This window comes from Hippopotamus amphibius, chromosome 17 (genome assembly GCF_030028045.1).
Source record: "Hippopotamus amphibius kiboko isolate mHipAmp2 chromosome 17, mHipAmp2.hap2, whole genome shotgun sequence".
Classification (NCBI taxonomy): domain Eukaryota; kingdom Metazoa; phylum Chordata; class Mammalia; order Artiodactyla; family Hippopotamidae; genus Hippopotamus; species Hippopotamus amphibius.
Window position 1 is genome coordinate 47,231,353 of NC_080202.1, and position 24,302 is coordinate 47,255,654.

General features: G+C 36.3%; 1 protein-coding gene across 11 annotated transcripts in view; it reads left to right on the forward strand.

The window, feature by feature from the left end:
* Positions 1-24,302, forward strand: part of BPTF (bromodomain PHD finger transcription factor) — a 136,673-nt gene that overhangs the window by 42,998 nt on the left and 69,373 nt on the right. For 8 of the 11 annotated variants that reach the window (XM_057713988.1, XM_057713991.1, XM_057713989.1 and 5 more), the window contains exons 3-5: positions 7,855-8,078; positions 13,476-13,685; positions 14,233-14,421. In XM_057713988.1, coding sequence (XP_057569971.1) covers positions 7,855-8,078; positions 13,476-13,685; positions 14,233-14,421 — 623 coding nt within the window. The remainder of the gene's footprint in view (positions 1-7,854; positions 8,079-13,475; positions 13,686-14,232; positions 14,422-24,302) is intronic. The other 3 variants (XM_057713994.1, XM_057713996.1, XM_057713998.1) reach the window with 1 other exon arrangement.

Here is a 24,302-nt window from a genome sequence, read left to right on the forward strand (position 1 = left end):
GGGAGAAAGATAGTCTAATGGTTTTGGCTGTATTGGGACTGGATAGTTCTGAGATCATATAAATTTGAAACAAAGGCATTTTGGGAAAATATGACATAAATTAAGTGGTGTTCCAAAAATATTCTGTTTCTTTTTTTTTGTTAATTTTATTTATTTGTTTGTTTGTTTATTGGTTGCATTGGGTCTTTGTTGCTGTGTGCAGGCTTTCTCTAGTTGTGGAGAGCTGGTGTTACTCTTCGTTGCAGTGTGTCAGCTTCTCATTGCGGTGGCTTCTCTTGTTGCAGAGCACGAGCTCTAGGTACGTGGGCTTCAGTAGTTGTGGCTCATGAGCTCTAGAGCACAGGCTAAGTAGTTGTGGCGCGTGGCTTAGTTGTTCTGCGGCATGTGGGATCTTCCTGGACCGGGGCTCAAACCCGTGTCCCCTGCATTGGCAGGCAGATTGTTAACCACTGTGCCACCAGGGAAGTACCAAAAATGTTCTATTTCTTGATAAATCAGTATCAGTATATAAAACAACACTCAGACAAGTAGAAGAGAAGACCCTTTGAATGTGGTTAAGTGCAAACCTTTGACACTACAGGAGTCAAAGGTCTTAAAGAGGTACCCGTGGATGGGCTTCCTGGGTGGTGCAGTGGTTAAGAATCCACCTGCCAGTGTAGGGGACATGGGTTCGATTCCTGCTCCAGGAAGATCCCACATGTGCCACAACTACTGAAGCCCGCATGCCTAGAGCCCATGCTCCGCAACAAAAGAAGCCACCAGAATGAGGAGCCCATGTATCACAACGAAGAGTAGGCCTCGCTTGCCGCAACTAGAGAAAGCCTGTGTGCGGCAACAAAGACCCAACATTGCCAATTGATTAACTAATTTATTAATTAAAAGAAACTAAAAAGTGAATCAACTATGACCCAGAAATTTAAAAAAAGAAAAAAAAAAGAGGTACCTGCGGGTGGATTTGTGATACATTATCAATAAAATGAAATAGTCTACTTTTCTAAATTGAACAGTAAAATTCTTTAAATTACATGTTTGGCAGTGTAACTATTCACTTACATTTATTTGCTTTAAAAGCTTTAATCATAGTCCCTCAAATTGCCTTTCATAATGCATAATAAAAAAAAAAGTACACAAAATTTAATGAAGATTTCAGGTGAATAAGAATATCCTTTTTCATGCATTGTGACATTTTGACTACTTTCTTTGTAAAGTCAGATACAAACATTTAAATATCATTGTTAATGATAGTTGTTCCTTGTCAGTAATTTGAATAAATGTGAAAGATTTCACATCCTTTTAAAGATAGAGCAAAACAGTTTCTGTTTAAGCGCCCCCTTGTGGTAGATTATATGTGGCGTCCTGGTGAAACCATGTAAATTGCTCAGCTGGTGTTATGTGGAGATTTGGTATATGCTTTCCCTGGAAGCCCAGAAGCTTAAAATGATGAATCAGTGGACCTTGCCCAAGGGGTTATGTCTAAGACAAAGTCTGGGGCAGTGAACACTTTTTAATTGTAATGCTAGTAGTTTATAGAAATTAAGTTTTTCTATTAATGCTTTATTTGTTTAATACTCATTTTAAAATATGTTATTTGTATGGGTTAGTAAATAAAAGAATAGTTCTTACACTTGAGTTTATAGTCTACCTGAGGAACCAAGATATTGAGCAAACAATTTAGAGATCAGTTTCAATCTGGTATGTAAGAGGGCCAGTCTTTCTTAAATACTGCTTTCATTCTCAGTCCTTTGCTCTGACACTGCGCCTCTTAGTAAAATAGGAACTGCCAAATTAGATTAACACCTTTTCCCGTAACTATCTGTTCTGAATAAAATTACCTTGGACACAGCATTTTAAAACTGTGTGTTTTTTCATTTTCCAGATTAACTAATTTATGCTTTTTAACCTGCCCAACTTTCCACCTGCACCTCCCCATTCTAACCATAAACCACCTATTTACTTGCTGACTTGGTTGCCATCAGACCTATGCCTGTAACCCTTCTGCCCATGTCCGATGCTGCATATCCAGCAGCCTTCTGAACAAGTCCACACAGCGGGCACCTCAGATACAACATGTCTAAAACTGCACATGTCACCTGCCCCCATTAGCTACCCTTCCTTCAGTGCTGCCATCTTAGTAAATGGGATCACCATCCTACCAGCTGCTCAAGCTAGAAACCTGGGAATAGTCTTTTGACATATTATTGTTTGTTATGCCTTTTAATTACCTCTTAAATATTGAATCCACTTCTCTCCATTCTCACTGTTAGCATCACCTCAGTTAGACGAGGTTAGTAGTCTCCAGACTGGTCTGTGCATAACTCCCCATTCCCCAATTCTGTCCTCTCTTCCATGGCTGGGTTACTTTTAAAACAGCCATTCTGATCAGGTCTTCTTTTCCCCCAAATTGAAAACCTTTCAATTAAGTACTTCTATTTGCTCTTAACAGAAAATTCACAGATCCCTAATTCTGTATATTTAATTCTCTTGCTTCCCACCACCCAGAACAAAATAAATAAGTAGCAAACTAAAAAACCCCAAAGCCTTTCAGCTAACTTATCCTTCACGTCGGCCTGCATATGCCGTTTCCTAGGGCTTTTTCCCTCTGAATTTCTCTCCCTCTTGCATCCTGAAACACTTTTTTTTAAAAAAACATCATTCCACTTGTAATTATTTGTTTTAAGGTAGATATCATATACTTCATAAGATGAGGAAATAATAGCAACCCTGCACATTGCACCCACTATGCACTGTCAGTGTTTGAAACATTTTACATATTTTAACTTGCTTAATCCTCACAAAAGCATTTTGATATAAGTACTGTCACCCCATTTTTCAGATGGAGAAGTTGAGGCATATAGAGGTTAAGTAATTTATCCAGTATCATACAACTAGCAAGTGGCAGAATCAGAATTCAATCCCAGGCATTCTGATTCCAGCTGCCTTTCATCTCTGAATCCCGAGCTGCATTAGTTTCCTGTGGCTGCTGTAACAAAGTAAAGTGAGAAATTAATTTTCTCACAGTTCTAGAAGCTAGAAGTCAAAAATCAAAGTGTCAGTGGGGCCGTGTTCCCTCTAAAGGCTCTAGGAAAGAATTCTTTTTTTGCCTTTTCCAGCTTCTAGCGCCCCAAGTGTTCCTTAGCTTGTTGGCAGCATAATTCCAATCTCTGCCAACCTCCGTCTCTCCAAGACAGTCTAGGCCTTTTTTGTCAAGTGCCCCAAAATTCTTCCAGTCTTTTGCTGTTACCCAGTTCCTAAGCCACTTTCACATTTTTAGGTATTTGTTATAGCAGCACTTCATTTCCCAGTGTCAAAATCTGTTTTAGTTTCCTAGGGCTGCCATAGCAAATTGACCATAAATTGAGTTGTTTAAAGCAACAGGAATTTATTCTCGCATGATTCTGGGGGCTGGAAGTTTGAAATCAGCGTCAGCAGGTTTGTTTCTTTCTGGAGGCTCGGGGAGACACCATTCCATGCCTGTCTCCTAGCTTCTGATGGTTGCTGGCTGTCCTTGACATGTGCTGGCTTATAGGCAGGCACCTGTCTCAGATCTCTGCCTCCATCTTCACATCACCTTTTCCATGTGTCGCTCTCTGTCTTTTTTTTTTAATAGATAAATTTATTTATTTATTTATTTATTGGTTGTGTTGGGTCTTTGTTGCTGCGCACAGGCTTTCTCTAGTTGCAGTGAGTGGGGGCTCTTCTTCATTGTGGTGCATGGGCTTCTCATTGCAGTGGCTTCTCTTCTTGCAGAGCATGGGGTCTAGGTGCACAGGCTTCAGTAGTTGTGGCATGTGGGCTCACTAGTTGTGGCTCACGGGCTCTAGAGCACAGGCTCAGTAGTTGTGGCACATGGGCTTAGTTGCTCTGTGGCATGTGAGATCTTCCTGGATCAGGGATCGAACCTGAGTCCCCTGCATTGGCAGGCGAGTTCTTAACCACTGTGCCGCCAGGGAAGCCCTCCACATGTCTCTCTGAATCCTCTCCTCCTCTTATAAGGATAGCAATCATTTGATTTAGGGCTCACCCTAAATCCAGAATGATTTTATCTCAAGATCCTTAGCTAATTACATCTGCAAAGACCGTATTTCCAAGTGAGGTCACATTCTAAGGTTTCAGGTGGACATACGTTTTGGTGGGATACTAGTCAACCTACCACAGTAGCGTTCCTTACACTTAGTTTCTGTGGGTTTGTTCAGAAATGAAACTCAAAACTCACCGTTAGAGTCATTAACCTCTTATTTATCTCCCCTAAGTAAAAGCCAAACAGACTTTAAAATGTAGGCATGTAATCTGTAAGTTTGCACTTAATTGTATTTTTGGCACATATTTTCCTTCCACCTTGTCCTCCCCTCCACCCTGTGAGCTAGTCAGTGACTTCAGGGAAGCCAGGCCAGGCTGGGTGTGCAGAAGGAACATGGTAGAAACAGAGCTGTGTAGAAACCAAATTCTAGCCCCATAACCAAATCAGTGTATGTTCATATAGGAAAGCCGTTGTCATTTTTTCAATTAGAACAAATAATCTCAGTTATATAAACAGTGTAAATGTGTCCAGGTACATCAGTATTAAAACGTTTCTTTGAAAGCATTAGCCGTTATCTTTCACTCAGTTTTGTTACTTTATGCTTTTGATGAATTTATCCTTCTACAGCTTCAAGAGGAAAAAAATTGTCAGTGTTGAGTATTATCTTTGATGAGCAGAATAAAAAAAATAGTGGGCTATTTTTAGAGGGACACTGACAAACTGTACATTTAGGGGAAGAGTATCAGGGTACTGAAGACTGGAAAACATGCTGTATGAGGCATGATTAAAGTATTTGAGCACATTTGACCTGAAAAGAAAAAAGCAGGGTAAAATTATAGATGTTGTGAAAAAGTTGAAGGACTGTGTGTGGAGGAGGTGTTAGGTTTATTTCAGAGAATTCTAGCAGGCGGAATCAGGGAGGATTGGTGGAAACACTAGGTGTATGTCATCTGTTAAAAGGAAAAACTTTCTAAATGAGCATTTACAATCTAGAATGGACTGCTGCTGTGTGAAGTTGTGAATTCTCTGTTAAGATTAAAATTAAGATTAAAATGAACATTAAGCATTCTCTGTTAAGATGGAAATTCTGCAGATGCCAGCATGGGTGAAGTCAGTCAACTGATAGGGACCTGTCAGTAGCCTGTAAGTCCATTTAATTAAATTTGTTCCCATAGCATCTCATTTTCTTGCTGAAATCTTATGCTTATAAATTGTTTTCTACCCAAAAAACATTTTTATGTAGAATGTTTTTCTTGTTCCCTTGAAATTTGTAGATATTTCTGAATCAAGAGGAAAGAGCAAATGGTTAAGGAAGGAATTGGATATCTTTATAACAGAGGAAAAATCCTTAAGATTGATATCTTAGAAAACAAAGAATTGGGCTGTACTGTAACTCTTGTGTTTGGTCAAAGCTCACTGTGTACTTTCTGATTTGATATTGTCACTTAATTAGATTTTTGTTATGGTATTGCCTTTTGAAAGCTTTTTATTAACCTTTTTTTTTTTTTTCGGCTGCGCCGCTTGGCTTGTGGGATCTTAGTTCCCTGACCAGGGATTGAACCCGAGCCCTCTGGAGTGAAAGCGCAGGCTCCTAACCACTGGACCACCAGGGAATTCTCTATTAATCTTTTAAATGAGAGGATTCTGACATCTTTAACATTTTAAATTGAAATAGACCATTGTCATCACTCAGTCATAACAAGTCAGCAGAAATGCCCATTGTAGAGTGAAATCTAGAGCAGCTTAAAAAAGTGATTTTCAGAAACTTTTGTAAAAAGCTTCTAACAGAGAAATATATTAATATAATGTGTCAGCAGATGCTGATTTGAAAGAGCAAAGCTAGATAAAAGGGACCCTTTATTAATCTTTTTTTCTTTAAAAATTTTGATAACTTTGATATCCTAGTTTTTATCCATGATTTAATATATCCCATCTTCAGAATTGTTGAATGTCTCATTCCTGGAATTCTGCTACATTTTAATTTATTTACTACCTCACTAGTAACAATAACATTTTCTACTTATTGACCACTAATGGTATTTCCAGAGACTATGATAGATGCCTTATTAGAATACCTTTATTTACCTTAAAATATCTTACAGTTGCCCTCAACACAGGTACTGTTGTCCCCATTTTACCAGGGAGGTGAATAAAATAGCTCAGAGGCTCAGAGAGGTTGTGTCTTGTCCACGTTCACATATCTCATAAGTGACTGAGCCCATTTATAGCCAGATCTTTCTTAAAGCCCTTTTCTTTCAGCTCTGTGAGTTTGCCTTTGAGCAGACAGGAAAGTTAGACTCTTTCCTGTCAGGTACCTCATACACACTCCTGAATTTTGAATGAGGGAACTACCGTCACACTTGTTTCTCAAAGTCTGGTCCTAGTCATTAATTTGCCTTGTGTTTTTTTTTTTTTTTTTAAAGTTTTTTTTTTTTTTTTGGGGGGGGGTACACCAGGTTCAATCATCTGTTTTTATACACATATCCCCGTATTCCCTCCCTTTCTTGACTCCCCCCCCTCGAGTCCCCCCCACCCTCCCTGCCCCAGTCCTCTAACGCATCTTCCATCCTTGAGTTGGACTCCCTTTGTTATACAACTTCCCACTGACTATTTTACAGTTGGTAGTATATATATGTCTGTGCTACTCTCTCGCTTCGTCTCAGCTTCCCCTTCACCCCCCGCCCCCTCCCATACCTCGAGTTCTCCAGTCCATTCTCTGTATCTGCGTCCTTGTTCTTGTCACTGAGTTCATCAGTACCATTTTTAGATTCCGTATATGTGAGTTAGCATACAATATTTGTCCTTCTCTTTCTGACTTACTTCACTATGTATGACAGATTGTAGTTCTATCCACCTCATGACATATAGCTCCATCTCATCCCTTTTTATAGCTGAGTAATATTCCATTGTATATATATGCCACATCTTCTGTATCCATTCATTTGTTGATGGGCATTTAGGTTGCTTCCATGTCCTGGCTATTGTGAATAGTGCTGCAATAAACATTATGGTACAAGTTTCTTTTGGGATTATGGTTTTCTTTGGGTATATGCCCAGGAGTGGGATTACTGGATCATATGGTAGTTCTGTGTGTAGTTTTTTAAGGAACCTCCAAATTGTTTTCCATAGTTTGCCTTGTGTTTTTAGTTAGTGACTATTCATGTTGAAGTCTCCACCTCCAATACAAGTGAGTGGCGTCTTCAGAGATTTAAGCAGGAAAGGAAGCTGCTCTGCTCTTCTCTCCAGTTTGAGCTTTGATTGTCCCTAAGGAAAAAAGAGAGCTGAGACATTGTTACTTGATTGAGATGACTCCTTCAAGGACCAGAATTTACCATTTTGGTGGAAATGGTTCTAAACTGTACTATAATGTGAACCTGCTCGGTACCTGCCTCATACTGAACATAGATTAAATATTTCTGGTTGAAGTTCTGCTCATTGTATTGTTACAGTGATGATCTTAAAGTTGAATGAAGTGTAACCAAGATGGTCCTCCACAAAGTACTCACAGGCTGTGAATTTTAAGGTCCTGTTTCTGCATGTCATGTTTTTAGATATCTTTCTTTCCTGCTATACTAACTAATTCCTCTCTTCCCACTACTGCAAGCAAATTATGTTATCCTAAGCTACTGTGGGCTAGGAAATCAAAATAATTAGAGGTTCAAATAAAATGACTACCTTGAGTTTGAATGAGACTTGACAGGATCTCTTGTGAGCAAAGATATTGAGCTTTAGTGCAATCTTTGTGTTATGTATTTTAACTTTCATTGGATAGATAAAATTGTCATAAGTTTCAGTATGTCTAACATGCAAAGTTTTTTTGTGCTTTTTTTAAACAGAGAAGAAGATACAGAAAATGAAAATGAAAAGAAAATTTGGTACTACAGCACAAAGGTCCAGCTTGCAGAATTAATTGACTGTCTAGACAAAGATTACTGGGAAGCAGAACTCTGCAAAATTCTAGAAGAAATGCGTGAAGAAATCCACCGGCACATGGACATAACTGAAGACCTGACCAATAAGGCTCGGGGCAGTAACAAATCCTTTCTGGCGGCAGCTAATGGTGAGAGGGAAATGTTTCTCATTGTACATTTTGTTAGATTTGAGATAAACCCTTGGTATGAAATCACCACAAATAAGAAAATATTAAAAATTTCAAGTATGAGTATTTAACTTTGATTCTCTATATTTTATTTTCCCAAGAGACCCTTGGTTCATCCTAACATAAATTTGGTATCCTGTACATTTTCGTGTTTGGTACCTTGCCTTGCTCATTACTGATATTTCCCAAATTATAGCTTTGTTTCTTTAATTCATGAATTTTATTAACAAACCTTTTAGGGAGTCCTGTTTTTAATTATGAGAGATGGTATTCCTTTAAAATTTACTCTTTGCTTTCTTTTTTTCTAATGAGCTTTTAATTTTAGAATAATTTTAGAGTTACAGAAAAGTTGCTAAGATAGCACAGAGGGTTTCATGTACCCTGCAGCAGGCTTCCCCTGTTATCAACGTCTTACATTAGTGTGGTACATTTGTCATCACTAATAAACCAGTGTTGATATATTGTAATAACTTAAATCTATACTTGATTCAGATTTCCTCAGTTCTTATCTAATGTCCTTTTTTCTGTCTCATGATTCCCCTCAAGGACACCACGTTATATTCAGTCTTCCTATCTCTTTAGGTTCTTCTAGACTGTCACAGGTTTTCAGAATTCCCTTATTATTGACAACCTTGGCAAGTTTTGAGGATTTCTGGTTAGGTATTTAACAGAATGCCCTCAGTGTGAATTTGTCTCTTGTTCTTCTCATAGTTAGCCTGGGGTTGTGTATTTTGGGGAAGAAGACCACAGAGGTGAAGTGCCCTTCTCATCATCTTATCAAGGATACCTGCCATCAACATGACTTATCACGGATGATGTTAACCTTGGTCATCTGGTTGAGGCAGTGTTTGTTAGGCTTCTACATCAGTATTCTCTTGAATTCATGATTATTTTTGGAGAGGTATTTATGCTGTCATATACAAATACTGTTGCACACAAGTATACTCTGTCTTCAGAAACTAGCAGACTTAGTTGCCAAGGGTTCTATTTATTCATATCTGGTAGTTGGAAGTATTTTTTTTTTATTAGATCTGTTTTTCAAAATGTGTATTTTTTCTATTAGATGAATTGTACTCATCAGAATTCTTTGGGGAAGGTTGAAAGTTGCAGTAATAAAATTCCTTTCTCCCTCCCCTCCATACTATAGAGCAAATAATAGGAAGTTTTATTAATTTCAGCCAGGTTACTTCCTCTCTTAATTTCCTTTCATGAATCCTGGCATTAAAATTGACAAATACCTTTTTACTCTCTTGCGGTCTCAGCTTTTAGTCCAGTAGTAATGAACCCTGCAATCCCCTGAAAAGCAATGTGAAGTGTGTTTTTATCAAGTGTTGAATTAGAAATATTATCTAGAGTGAGCTTGTCTGTGTACAGAATTGTACATGTAGTATCATCTTAACTAAAGAGCAAAAGCCAATCTGGGAATGGATAATCAGGTGTTTAGTGGTGTGATTTGGGGGAATGTAAAACTAAAAATGAACATGTGGAGGGATTGGTTAATTTCATTTTGGATTATCATGTGATGGAATGCTGTACATGGGAGAATTATGTAAGGTACAATGCAAAAACAGTATCTGGGCCATTGAGGTGCTTAAAATCTCTTCCTCTGAATAGTCAGCTGGGTGAATAACCAGCTTTTATCACTAAAAAATAACCAGTTACCATAGTTGGATTATAGTTAGTTTCCTTTTTATATTTTTCAAATTTCCTACAATAAGCATATTATGTTTCAGTGTAATTCAGCTTGTAATGTACTATTTAAAAATTAGTTAAACCTTTTGTAATAATCAAAAATAGCAGAGAGCTTCGAGTGGTAGGGCACAATATAGTCTTAGAAAGCTAGGCGGCCAAAGCTTGTGGGCACCTACACTCTTAATACAACTGGAGTTAATTTAAATAAGGTAAACTACACCTTGAATTTAATGGTGAGATCTAGACCAAAAAAAAAAAAAAAAAAAAAGGACATTTTTCTTCTCTTTTTTCTTCCCCTCTCCCCTCTTTTTTTTGCTAAGGTGCAACCAACCTGGTACTAGAGGTGGAGGGCTTCACAAGAATTGAAAATTGATGGGGAAGAAAAGGGGAAACTAACATTTTTGAGTACCTACTGTGGGCCAGGTGTTCACTTAGATGTTATACAAGCCTTTAATCAACTCTCAACAACTTTCTAAGGAATTTATTGGCAATGAATTAAACATTCAGATAGAAGAAAGAATTTCCCACTAAAACACTGGTCTGCCACAGTTACCTTTATTTGCTCTCTCTGGGAACCGGAATCTTGGCTATGATAGTTTAGGAGCATCCAGCCCAGGTAAATACCCAAAATAATATCTAGCAGTGTTCTTTAATGGGGATTTTATGAGATTAAAAAAATAAACTACTGGGCTCCTGAAATAGCCAAGAATAACTTGCAGTATCATATCAGTGATTTCAGAATCACAGCTCATCCTTATGACTTTACATTTTTAACCTCACAAATAGCATAAATCCTTTCAAATTTTCAGCCCTCTGATTTTTATATTACATATATGTCCACTTTAGGAAAACTTAATTCTATTTTTTGGTAGTTGAATTTTTCTATTTTTTCCTAATATCTTTTGAAAATTTTCAAATATACAGAAGGTTGAAAGAATTATACAATAAATACCCATAAGTCCATCATCTAGATTCTACAATTTATTATACATCTGTAACTGATAATAGTTTGTTTTATCATATACCCTTTGGGTGATTGTGTTTTATAATGCTTTATTTTGCTTGTTTGAAGGAAGTTTATTTTTGGAATAAATTTTTCTGAGAGGAGATGATTTTTAAAATTTGATAGGTTAATTCTTTCTGTTTAATTTTGAAATAGTCCTGCAAAGCATAGAATATACATGTTTATAGAATATGCATATTTATTGTAGATCAGGTACAACCTAAACTGATTATTTTTTCTTTCATCCCTTAATTTTTTTTTCTTCCCCTGACTTTTTTGGTCTCTTTTTCTTATGGCTATGAGTACCAGAGGTTTTGAACTGAAAATATAGACATATAGACTGATAAGTATTTGTATACTGATGGGAGTGGGTAACAAGATAGAATCTTTGAAATTAGGACCTTTATAGAAAATCAGAGACCTTTGGTCATCCTACCTGTGCTTTTTCTCTAATGTAGATGACCTAATTTGTAGGTTTTTTTTTTTTTTAATTCTTAATTCCCATTAAATGACACGAGGGAAGTTGGGATGAACGTGTAACAGTTTGGTTTGGAAAAGCTGGCAGCTGAAGATCAGGGTGGAGCTATGTTTGTAAGTAAGGAATAATATGGCTCTAAGAAAAGCAGGTAATTGGTAAATAAATTTTCTTTTTCTAAATGAAAAGTTCTTTAAAAGAGTGATTGAGATACTTCCATTGTTAGATTTAGTGTACTTAGCAAGAGTAAATGCAGCTACGGTAAACAGGAACTGAAAGCAGTGTAGATATAGATATAAGATATATAGATATAAGGATATAAGGAAATGATGTAAAAAATGATCCTGGGGTGACTTGGATGATGAAGAAGACAGAAAAGATACCAGTTAGAATCCTGTAGCTGACTTAGATGTTCATATAATTATTGGCTTAGAATTCTTATAGGAATTAGGAGCGTAGAAGGTGAGAGAGAGAGGGTGAGGAATTAACTCCAACCACCTCAAAGCTACTCACTTTACCGGAGAGGTCACTGTTTTCCAGTGATGACTTTATAAGATTTTTCTAATTCTAGGAAACCTACAATTTAGGAAATATTTGTGAAAATGAAGGTAGAGAACATTTCAAGGAAGGGGATGTAAACAAGGACATTTAAAAGTCCAAAAAGAAGTACCATAGGTGCATGGCGTTGGCGTTAATTAAAGACTCTTCTTGTTCACAAACATTGAACTCTAGTTGGTAAATTTATTTCTCAATTCCAAAACGGTTTAGTGTGTGCCATAGAATTGAACAAATAAATAGATACATTGTAATGAAAACAGAACTTCTGTCAGAGAGAGAAGTTACAAAAAAGCAACAGAGCAATGCTTGAATGAACCACACAGGTACCGCCAGGCACAGATAGATACAGAAATAATAAAGATGTATATATGCTTGGGTTAGTATACATATATACATTTCCTGTTGGTGGAGAGAGTGTAGAAACATTGAAACCCGGTAGTAACAAGAACACATAGTGCCCAGATCACTGCTTCTAAATCTCATTCTCCAGTACAAAAAGGATCAAGACTCCTTGAGAGATGGTGTATTCTAGGGCTGGGGCAGAGAAAATACAGGGTGAGTCTGGAGCATCTTGTAATGGCAAAAAGGAAGGAAAGACAGAAGGAAGGAGAGTAGGAAGTGTTTAAAGGATATAGGACTCACCTGGAAAAGCTCCCAATGGCCAAAAGCTGGACCAATTTGAGCAAGAAAGTAAAAAATGGTCGTATTGGACCATAACCCAAAGAATGTCATTGCTGTCCAGGAGTCTGTACTGATGTACCTTGTGGTCTGCATCCATGCCATAGTATCAGTCCACCCAAGCTGAGAGAAAACTAGAGCCATCAGGGATTTAGTGACTTTCAGAAAGTTAGGGGACTTCAGAGAGAAGTGTTTCCAGATGGGTCTCTGTTTTCTCATTTTACAGTGGAGGCCTGAAGGTTAAGTAGCCTGCCCAGGCTCATGTAGTTAATTCAAGTCAAATCTGTACTAGGTCGTGGGTCTCTAGGTTTTTGTCATTGTACCACACTGCCCAGACTGTGAGTCTGTGTCAGCTTAGACATTTTTTCTCGTATGGCAGAGGGTATCACAGTAATCTATATCAATCTCAATTTTAAAAGATAGACTAATTTTTCTTTCTTTTTTATTTTAAAAGAAATTAGAGCCTATATTAATATGTATTTTCTAGAAGTGAAGGTAACCAAATTGATCGAGTTCTCTAAACATCAAAATGTTACTGGTGGGACTTCCCTGGTGGTCCAGTGGGTGAGACTCCACGCTCCCAATGCAGGGGGCAGGAGTTCGATCCCTGGTTGGGGAACTAGATGCTGCATTCCGAAACTAAGAAGTCCTGCATGCTGCAACTAAAAATCCCATGTGCCACAACTAAGACTGGGCACAGCCTAGATAGATAGATAGATAGATAGATAGATAGATAGATAGATAGATAGATAGAAAGATAGACAGACAGACAGACAGACAGACAAATAAATGTTTAAAAAAATGTTACTGGTAATCTTGATTCTTATTTCATAGTTCTTAATGCTTTTAACAAATTTATCTTTAATAACTTGTATTGAAACTCAAGTGACATTTGTAGTGCTTTTATACTTGGTATATATGAAAACACAATTTTTTATTTGTTTTATTATAGAAGAAATTTTGGAATCTATAAGAGCCAAAAAAGGAGACATTGATATTGTTAAAAGCCCAGAAGAAATAGAAAAGGACAAGAATGAGACTGAGAGTAATAACTCCAAAGATGCTGAGAAAAGCAGAGAGGAGTTTGAAGACCAGACTCTTGAAAAAGACACTGATGACAAAACAGCAGATGACCTCGACCCTGAGCAAGGAAGATCTGAGGGTAAAAACATTCCTTGGTTAAAAAGAAATATTTCATCAGTGTTATTTATGAAATCTCCAATTTTACTTGCAAAATGAAAATGTCTTTTTTATTACAAACAACTATTTAATTTTACATTCCTAAAGAAATTAGGATACCCTTCCTTCTTATAATATGTATAATAATTGTTATGAGTTTTATATATTGGTGGAGTTACTATAGTGTTATACCCATATCTCTATTTATACTTCTTAATAAGGTGCCATTTCCCTAAGAGATTTGTTGGTGAAAATCACTGTTTTTATGCCAGAATATACACTTCTGTGATAGAATATGTTCATTTTTATGTTAACTACTTAAACATTCTTAATATATCAAATATTCTTAAATACCCCTTGGATTACCTGCTGCAAAAATATCCCAGAATCTAATTTCTTCAAAATGGCCATTGAATAGAAGCCAGGTTTTTTGGTGATCTTTCATTTTTAGTAGTTGACTGAATGTGGCCATTTGTCCTAAAGCAATTTTAGAGGATATCTTTAAAGTTTTGTTGTGCATTTTACTGTAGAGCCAGCAGAAGTTGGGGATAAAGGTAACTCTGTGTCAGCAAATCTTGGCGACAACACAACAAATGCTTCTTCAGAAGAGACTAGTCCCCCTGAAGGGAGGAGTCCCATGGGGTGTCTCTCAGAAACCCACGATAGCAGCAACATGGCAGAGACGAAGGTGGCATCTGAGCTCCCCCAGGATGTGCCAGGTACAGAGGGCAGTGTATCAGTGCCTCTGTAATGGGGGGAAATCCTTCCCTTTAGTAGTAAAAGCTGAATGTCACCTAAAACTTTAATGTGTTCATTCATGCTGCTTGCTTACATAAGTGCCATCCCTGGTTGCTAAATTGTCACCTAACATTTGGAGTTTGACAAATGTTCTTGCATTTACTGCTTGAAATTCATCATAATCTTCATGCTTTTTAAAGTTCATTTAGCTGTTTCTGTCTAATAGACTTATTTTTATATTTTACCACCAGACCGTAGGGGCAGATATTTTGGTTTTAAGTACTCACACACTAATGGCTCAGTGTTGAATGATTTGACCGTTCCAGTTCTGTGTACTAACAGATTACTTTTGTGTTTGCATGTGGTCATGTAAGTTTTTTTTAACAACATTTCAAACCATAATGTTATAATAGAAAACCATTGTCACAATATGTTTTGACATGAAAATGTAAGTTAACCAGTAATTAATATTTTAAGCTTTTTAAAATTAAAATTATATGCCAAGTAAGTTATATCACACCAAGAATGTTATTATGCCTTTCCTTTTACCTTCTTTAAAAATGAAAAAAAAAATTTTATTATAGGAGCTGTATGTATTTTTTTGAAAAACAAAATAGAAAATTTAGATGAGCAAAACAAGAAAATAAATACTGGTGATCCTATGAAAATCAGTAATTATAGTTAATACCATGATGTAAATCCTTAGAGAGTTTTTCTATGTATTATAAGAATGTGATGTAATTCTTGCCTTTTTCCCTCCTCTATTTTAGCCATTCTGGTAGGAATGTAGGGATATCTTATTGTAACTTGAACTTGCAGTTCCCTGGTGACTAAGGATGTTGAGCACCTTGTGTGTGTGTGTGCACACACATGCGCCCACGTGTGTGCGTGTGTGTGTGTATGTCATTTGGATAACTTCTTTTGTGGAGTGTCTGTCAATTCTTTTGTTCATTTTTTGTTAAGTGGTCTTTTTTCTTATTTATGGTTGTTTCATTGGCCAGGCCAAGTTCAGTCCCTCTAATCCATCCTGACTGGAAGCAAAAGTTTCTACCTTGATTTTTAAAAAATATTAACCCAGTCTTATATTCCTGAGATAAATACAACTTGGTTGTGATATGTTTTTGTTCTTATGTATTGTTGCATTCCATTTTTTAATATTTTGTTTAGGAATTTTGCATCAACTTTCATGAATGAGATTGACTTGGAGTGTTCCTTCTCTGATAATGTCTGTGTCAGGATTTGATGCCTAGATTTTGCTGGCCTCATAAAATGAGTTGGTACAAGTTCCCACTTTTCCTTTTGATTGCAAGAGTTTCTTTGGATTGATGTTATTTATTCCTTAAATGTTTGCTAAAGTCTTCTGGTCCTGGAATTTTCATTGTGGGAAAGTTATTAATTGTGGATTTCATTTCTTTGGTAGATAGTGGGCTATTCATATTTTTTGTTGTTTTCTTGTGTCAGTTGTAGTAAGTTTTATTTTTCTAGGAATCTACCATTTCATTTAAATTTTATTGACATAATAACATCCTATTTTTAAATATCTATAGCATCTATAGTGATGTGCTCTTTTTTTCAATCCAGAAATTGGTTATCTGTTTTCTCTTATTCATTTCATAAGACTATTAACAATTTTCATGAGTCTTAAAAAAAAATAATTTTGGGCTTTGTTGATCCTCTCTATATTTTTTCTAGTTTCTTATCTTATCTTTATCTCATTCCTTTTATTTTCTTTTCATTTTTGTGAATTTTTCTTCCCTGCCTTTTTTTTTTCCTAAGCCACTCTGTTGAGGTATAATTGATATACAAAAAGCTGTACATATTTAATGTATACAACTTGATGAGTTTGGAGATATTTACCTGTGAAACCATCACCACAGTCTGTGACATAAACATATTCATCACCTCCAGAAGTTTCTCATATCCTCTTTATTATTTTTTTCTTCTAGCTTCTTAAGATGGATGCTTTGATAATTTTTAGTTTTTATTTTTTTCTCTGTCATCAAGGCTATAAATTTCCCTCTATGTACTGCTGTAACTGCATCTCACAAATTTTAATGTTATTTTGTCTTTATCATTCAGTTGAAAATACTTTCTAATTTTTATTGCTTTTTTAACCCATTGCTTATTTAGAAATATATTTTTTTATACCCAAACATTTAGAGATTTTCTGGTTATCTTTTTGTTATTGATTTCTAGTTTAACAAACTATAGTCAGAGAACATTCTGTGCATGATTTATGTCCTTTAAGGTTTGTTGAGGCTTGTTTTGTGGTCCAGCATTTGGTTAATGTTGATAAACTGTCTCACATACACTTGAAGAGGATATGTATTTTTAGTTTTGGGATGCAGTACAGGACAACTAGGTCAGGGTTTTTAATTGCATTGTTCAAATCTATATCTTTTCTTTTTTCCTCTCTGCAAGATACTTTTTTTTTAAATTTTATTTATTTATTTATTATTTTTTGGGGGGGTACACCAACTTCAATCAACTGTTTTTATACACATATCCCCATATTCCCTCCCTTCCTTGACTCCCCCCCCGAGTGCCCCCCACCCTCCCCACCCCAGTCCTCTAAGGCATCTTCCACCCTCGAGTTGGACTCCCTTTGTTATACAACTTCCCACTGACTATCTATTTTACAGTTGGTAGTATATATATGTCTGTGCTACTCTCTCGCTTCGTCTCAGCTTCCCCTTCACCCCCCGCCCCTTCCCAAACCTCGAGTTCTCCAGTCCATTCTCTGTATCTGCGTCCTTGTTCTTGTCACTGAGTTCATCAGTACCATTTTTAGATTCCGTATATGTGAGTTAGCATACAATATTTGTCTTTCTCTTTCTGACTTACTTCACTCTGTATGACAGACTGTAGGTCTATCCACCTCATTACATATGGCTCCATCTCATCCCTTTTTATAGCTGAGTAATATTCCATTGTATATATATGCCACATCTTCTGTATCCATTCATTTGTTGATGGGCATTTCGGTTGCTTCCATGTCCTGGCTATTGTAAATAGTGCTGCAATAAACATTATGGTACAAGTTTCTTTTGGGATTATGGTTTTCTTTGGGTATATGCCCAGGAGTGGGATTACTGGATCATATGGTAGTTCTATGTGTAGTTTTTTAAGGAACCTCCAAATTGTTTTCCATAGTGGCTGTACCAACTTACATTCCCACCAACAGTGCAAGAGAGTTCCCTTTTCTCCACACCCTCTCCAACATTTGTTGTTTCCAGATTTTGTGATGATGGCCATTCTGATCGGTGTGAGGTGATACCTCATTGTGGCTTTGACTTCTTCAAGATACTTTTAAGTTGTTTCTAACTGTTTACTGTGGGGTTGCCTTTTTATCTTTTAAATATTTTTGGTTTTTGCATTATATAGTTTGAGCCTGTGTTATTAGGTGCACATAATTTTATATTGTTGAATTAATTTATCTTTGCTCTTTTTTTCCTCTCTGCAAGATACTTTTAAGTTGTTTCTGACTATTTACTGTGGGGTTGCCTTTTTATCTTTTAAATATTTTTAGTTTTTGCATTATATAATTTGAGCCTATGTTATTAGGTGCACATAATTTTATATTGTTGAATTAACTTTTATCTTTGTGAAATGTCCTTTATCTTTAATAATATTACTAAACTACGACAGTTTTCTTTTTAATAAATTAATTTTATTTATTTATTTATTTATTTTATTGGCTGTGTTGGGTCTTTTTTTGCTGTGCACAGGCTTTCTTTAGTTGCAGTGAGTGGGGGCTACTCTTCATTGTGGTGTGCGGGCTCCTTATTGCCATGGCTTCTTGTCGCGGAGCACGGGCTCTAGGTCCGTGGGCTTCAGTAGTTGCAGCACATGAGCTCAATAGTTGTGGCTCACGGGCCCTAAAGCACAGGCTCAATAATTGTGGTGCACGGGCTTAGTTGCTGCACAGCATGTGGGATCTTCCTGGAGCAGGGATCGGACCCGTGTTCCCTGCATTGGCAGGCGGATTCTTAACCCCTGTGCCACCTACGAAGCCCCAACAGTTTTCTTTTGATTAATGTTTGTACAGTATATCTTTTCTGGAATAGAAAGATACTTAAAAATAACCCAAGAATTTAAAATCTCTTTCAAAATACATCTACTTCAGAATTTCTTTAGAAATATGTACATATACACACACAGAGATATGTATATATGCATATGTATATTTATTTATTTCAAGCTGTGTTTTGTCATGTCTTTTTTTTTTTTGGCTGCGTTTGGGTCTTTGTTGCTGCATGTGGGCTTTTCTCTAGTTGTGGCGAGCAGAGGCTACTCTTTGTTGCGGTGTGCGGGCTTCTCATTGTGGTGGCTTCTTTTCTTTCAGAACACAGGCTCTAGGTGCACAGGCTTCAATAGTTGTGGCACGCAGGCTCAGTAGTTGTGGCATGCAGGCTCTAGAGCTTGCGGGCTTCAGTAGTTGTGGCTCATGGGCTTAGTTGCTCCAAGGCATGTGAGATCTTACTGACTCAGGGATCGAACCTGTGTCCCCTGCATAGGCAGACGAATTCTTAACCACTGCACCACCAGGGAAGTGCTATCAAGTCTTGTCAGAGAGCACTATCATTTTTTTATGATAGGTGACATTATGCAAAGGAAAAATTACAAATCTGTAGTCTAAAAATATAAAGGAGTAAGAACATAAGAAAAATGGGCAAATTTCATGATTTCAAGTTGGGTATGATCAGTGATCAGAAAGATTTTATGTGGCTGAGATTGAAGTTTAAACCTAAAAGTTGGGCCATATTTTGGGAAAGGTTTGTAGACATCACTTTAAAAAAAAGTTAATCTCTGAATATCTATTCCTCAGATTTACCCCCCTGCATCTATGTTCCAGACATTTCACTTCAGTTCATGGAAACAGTTATGTTGCCAAAAATGACTCCTTATAGCAAGTGTACTGTTTATTATTCAGTATAACTTTTTTGTAGTTAACAAATAGCTCAATTTCAGAATTATACTTTTGTTCTGGATTTTAGATTAGAAACTTTTTGTACCAGATTTTCAGTTTTTCAACTTATAAGTGGGGAGATGGGCATGTGTCTTTCTAGCATCTTATTAACTTCACATGTACTTTTATGAAGTACCATCATCTTCCTAATAGCAGAGAGCACTTTCTATAAAGTATTTTAAGATGTGATTAGATGGAATCTCTTAAGTCCTATCACAGAGTTACTGTCTTAGTTAAAACCATACTTGGGGTGTATTATATGCTGAAAGAGTTTTTTGTGGGCTGACCTAGAACCCAATCACTTTTTCTTATTATACTTCTGTGAGAAAATGCATTCTGAATTCTGAGCTCGTAAACGGTGGGATATCTTTATATACTGTTTCATTATTTGAGAAGATGAGTTTTAGACAATTATAAATTAAGAATACTGCACATTTCAAAACTAGATCTACAGCTGTGAAAGGAATGCTTAGTGAGGAACTTGATGCTATTCACATGAGGCTTCTTTTCTTCCAAATGTATGCATTTTCCAGCATGAGCTAGTTGATTATATTACTGGTTTACAGCTGTCAGATTTTAAGTTTGCCATTTCTGTCTTTCATATAAAATTTTCTTATTATGTACATGCACGAAAGTTAAGAGAATAGTACAGTGACCCCCTCCTCCATATTTTAACACTTAAGTGAAAAAATCGTCAATAGTTTGTCATACTAGTTTTACTCATGCCTTTTTTTTTTTTTAATTCCTTTTTGGGGGGGAAGACAAATTTTTTAAAACTCCCCATTTGACCCCAGGTGTACGCTATTAGATAAATCATAGTCCTTAGTTAATTGCCCTCATCATTGGTCATTGCATAGTCTGCCTTAATTTATCCATTCAGGTGTGAAATTATCTTTATTAATGAAATAAACCAGAAACCTATCACCCGAAACAGAAGTCTAAGTCCTGCTTTGGAACTAACCTGCATCAAGCCATCTCCCCAGTCTCATCCCCTGCGTCCTTCTCCCCTACCTGAAGTGATTGTTACCCTGAATCCTGTGTTCACTAATATTTTCTTTCCTTTTTATAACAGAAATCCAGTAGCCTTAAGACTATTACCTACTGGAGGTCAAAGTGTTGTATAACCCACATAACTGTTGCTTCATTGAGTTGATGTACATGATTTGCTAAAAACCATGTATTTCTGTTTTGGTTGTTTCAAACTTTGTTAACAAGGGTGTTGTGTTAAGTATATCTTATTGTGTTGTGTTAAGTATAACTTTGGGGAACTTAATCTTTTCACTTTATGTTATTAATATAATGTTGTATGTTGCTGAAATTCTTTCATATTAACTGCATTATGATACTCCTCTGTGTAACTATACCACAGTTTATCCGCTTTCCTGTTGATGTGAATTTGGGTTGTTTCCTACTGCAGTATTTTAAAGCAAATCTCAGACATTATATCAGTCCTGCATACATGTCTAAAGAATATGGACATTTTCTTTCATAATTACACTGCCATTATCATTGTAATAAAATTGACAATTCCTTACTATCATTTACTATCCAGTCAATTTAAATTTCCTCACTTAAAAAGAAAATTTTTAAAAAACATTTGTTGCGTTTTAAATAACTCCAAATAAGTTCCCCACATGACATGACATTTGGTTTTATATCTACTGAGTGTCTTAATCTAGAGCATTCTCCCCTTTCCTGACTTTTTTAAGAATCCTAGTGTATCCTCTTCTGGAATATCCCACATCCAGGATTTTCTTTCCTTCTTCTTAATGTTGTTTAGTTTGTTCTAAAGGCTTGATTAAATTCATTTGCGACTGTTTTTGGCAAGAATACTTCATAAGCTGTGTTCTGGGTATTTCACATCCTAGTGCATCAAAAGGCTCATGATGTCTGTATGTTTTACCTTTACGAATTCTGAGATTGGTCAGTGAGTTCAAAATCAGCTGTCTGTTTGGAAGTTATAGTATATGATTTCTAATTCTATCATTTTTTCAATATTCTTTTAACTGGAATTCTTCTGTAAAGAATTTTCCGTCATTAATTAAGTCTATTTGAATACCTTGAAATATAATTAGAGCAGAAATAAATGGTTAGTTGTTTCTCTTAAAATCTGATTTTGAGTCAGTTACCTACGGTGTCCAGTTACCTACGGTGGTTATTTTTGAGTTACAGACTTTGCGGGGAGGGGCATGACTTTCTCATTTTAAGTGTCTTGTTTGAACTTGTGGTTCTTTATGTATGCAGTTTGTTTCAGTCAGTTGTAGTTATCAGTTATTTTGCTGACACTGACATGAAGGGAGCCCCTGCATGTTGGCTTTTGAGTCCTTTTGCTGCATGTGACCCCAGTAGCCTTAGATAGCATCTTTGTTTTCTGGTAGAGTAATTTGTATGCAGCTTATCTTATACATATCTTACCCCAGACCTGGAATCAGTAATTCCTGCAAGAAGCCCTGGTTCCTTCTTGTGGGGAATGATATTTAGAGACCATCATCTGGGCCCAAGAATATTTACTGCTCTTGAGCTCTCACGGCCTCTAGGATTTTTTGGTGGGTAGTGTTAGGAAATACGTATTTTAGAGAAAAACCAATTCGTGTTGACATTTCAAATTCAGATTTCAGTTTTTAGGGGTTGCATTTTTAACTTTAACTTTTTAAAAATGTGAAACATTTACATGATTCCAAAGTCAAACCGTGTGACTGTATCCAGAGAATTTTCACTTTCATCCCTCCCTCTCTAGGTAACCATTTCCTTCCTTTCCCTTACAGGTAGCCATTTTTATTAATTTTTGGTTATTCTTCTAGTGATTTTTTTTGTATATAAAAGCAAAATATGTCCATAAATTCATATTTTTCTCCCTTTCTTATGTGAAGTTAGCATACGCTAGTACTGTTCTGCATCTTTTTAAAAAAAAACTTTTATTGGGATATAATTGACATACAATTAACTGCATATATTTAAAATGTACAATTTAATTTTTTTTCCTTCTTAGTGATGTATTTATGGCAATCCCAATCTCCCAGTTCATTCCACCTCAACACCCCCTCCCCCTCCTCTGCTTTCCCCCCTTGGTGTCCATATGTTTGTTCTCTGCATCTGTGGCTCTGTTTCTGCCTTGCAGACCAGTTGATCTGTACCATTTTTCTAGTTTCTATATATATGCATTAATATACAGACAATATTTGTTTTTCTTTTTCTGACTTCACTCTGTATGACAGTCTCTAGGTCAGTCCATGTCTCTACAAATATCCCAGTTTCGTTCCTTTTTATGGCTGTGTAATATTCCATTGTATATATGTACCATATCTTCTTTTTTTTTTTTTCAAACTGTACCATATCTTCTTTATCCATTCATCTGCTGATGGACATTTAGGTTGCTACCATGACCTGGCTATTGTAAATAGTGCTGCAGTGAACATTGGGGTGCATGTGTCTTTTTGAATTACAGTTTTCTCTGGGTATAGGCCCAGTGCATCTTTTTACATATGATCTTGAGATCATTTCATATGTGTATATAATGATTTCCTCAGTCCTTGTTATAGTACATGATATTTTATTATATGTACCATCTTTTATTCAACCAGTGCCATGTTGAAGGGCGTTTTGTTTTTCTGGTCTTTTGCCATTTTAAATAGTGCCACAGTGAATATCAATAATGCTCTGTAAATATCAATAAGTAATTTAGTATTTTTGCCAGTGGTTTTAGGGATAGATTTATGGACAGGGGATAGCTAGATTAAGAGTAAATGCATCTTTAATTTTTCTAGATATCGTCAATTCTGTTTTATCCACTTTGCACCATTTTATAGTCTTACAGTAATGTGTGGCATACCTCTTAACCCACTGCCTCTCTACCTGAGTGTATTGTGAGACTCGGATTTTTTGGCCAGTCTGGTAGCTGGGTGGTAGTTTCTCTGTACGATTTTACTTTTCGTTTCTCTTAGTTTGAATTAAATGAGCATATTTCCATGTTTAAAGGCCATTTTGATTTTTTTCTTTTCTTTCCTTTCCTTCCTTCCTTCCTCCCTCCCTCCCTCTTTCCTTTCCTTTCCTCTCCTCTCCTCTCCTTTCCTTTTCCTTTTCCTTTTCCTTCCTTGTAGCTGCACCGCACAGCTTGTGGGATTTTAGTTCCCCGACCAGGGATCAAACCTGGGCCCTTGGCACTGAGAGTGCAAAGTCTGAACCACTGGACCTCCAGGAAATTCCCACCATTTTCATTCCTTCTGTCACTGTTAATATATTTTCCCCATCAGATTGTTGGGTTTCTTTCTCAAAAAAAAATTTAGGAGTTCATGATGCATTACAAATAGCCTTTATGGTATAGTATCAACCACTTTTAATTTAGGGAATTGATTTAAAAGGTATCTTAATAGTGACAAAATGAAATGCACAGGGAAGCTCTAGATTTTTGAAGTGCCAAGGAAAGATCTAGGCTTTGAGTTCATGGTAGTGTTCATTTTGATGTACTTTTAGGAACTATACTTTTAATGGTACTATTATATTGTTCTTAAAATTAACAGTCACTTAGGCATTACCTTCTAGTTAAATTTGGGGGTATAGAATTCAGGCAGAAAACCTTAGCAATAAATAATCCTGTTTATTTCTGTTTTGAATACTGTTTGAATACTTTTTAACAAGTAAGAATATAAATTTCAGATTTTGAGGGTTTTTTTTTCAACAAAATCACTTCTTCAGTATCTGGCATATCATGAGTTTTGTGAAATTGTTATATCACTTTATTATTCTGAAAAATTGTCTGCTTTGTACTGTACACTAAGGTGATAAGAGCCTGAGTTAATCCTGGGAGACCTAGAAAACAATTCATAGGGTGTTGTTTACAAATTTCTTTTAATACGTTGCATTATTCATATAGGAACAGCTCTTCTTTTTAAAATC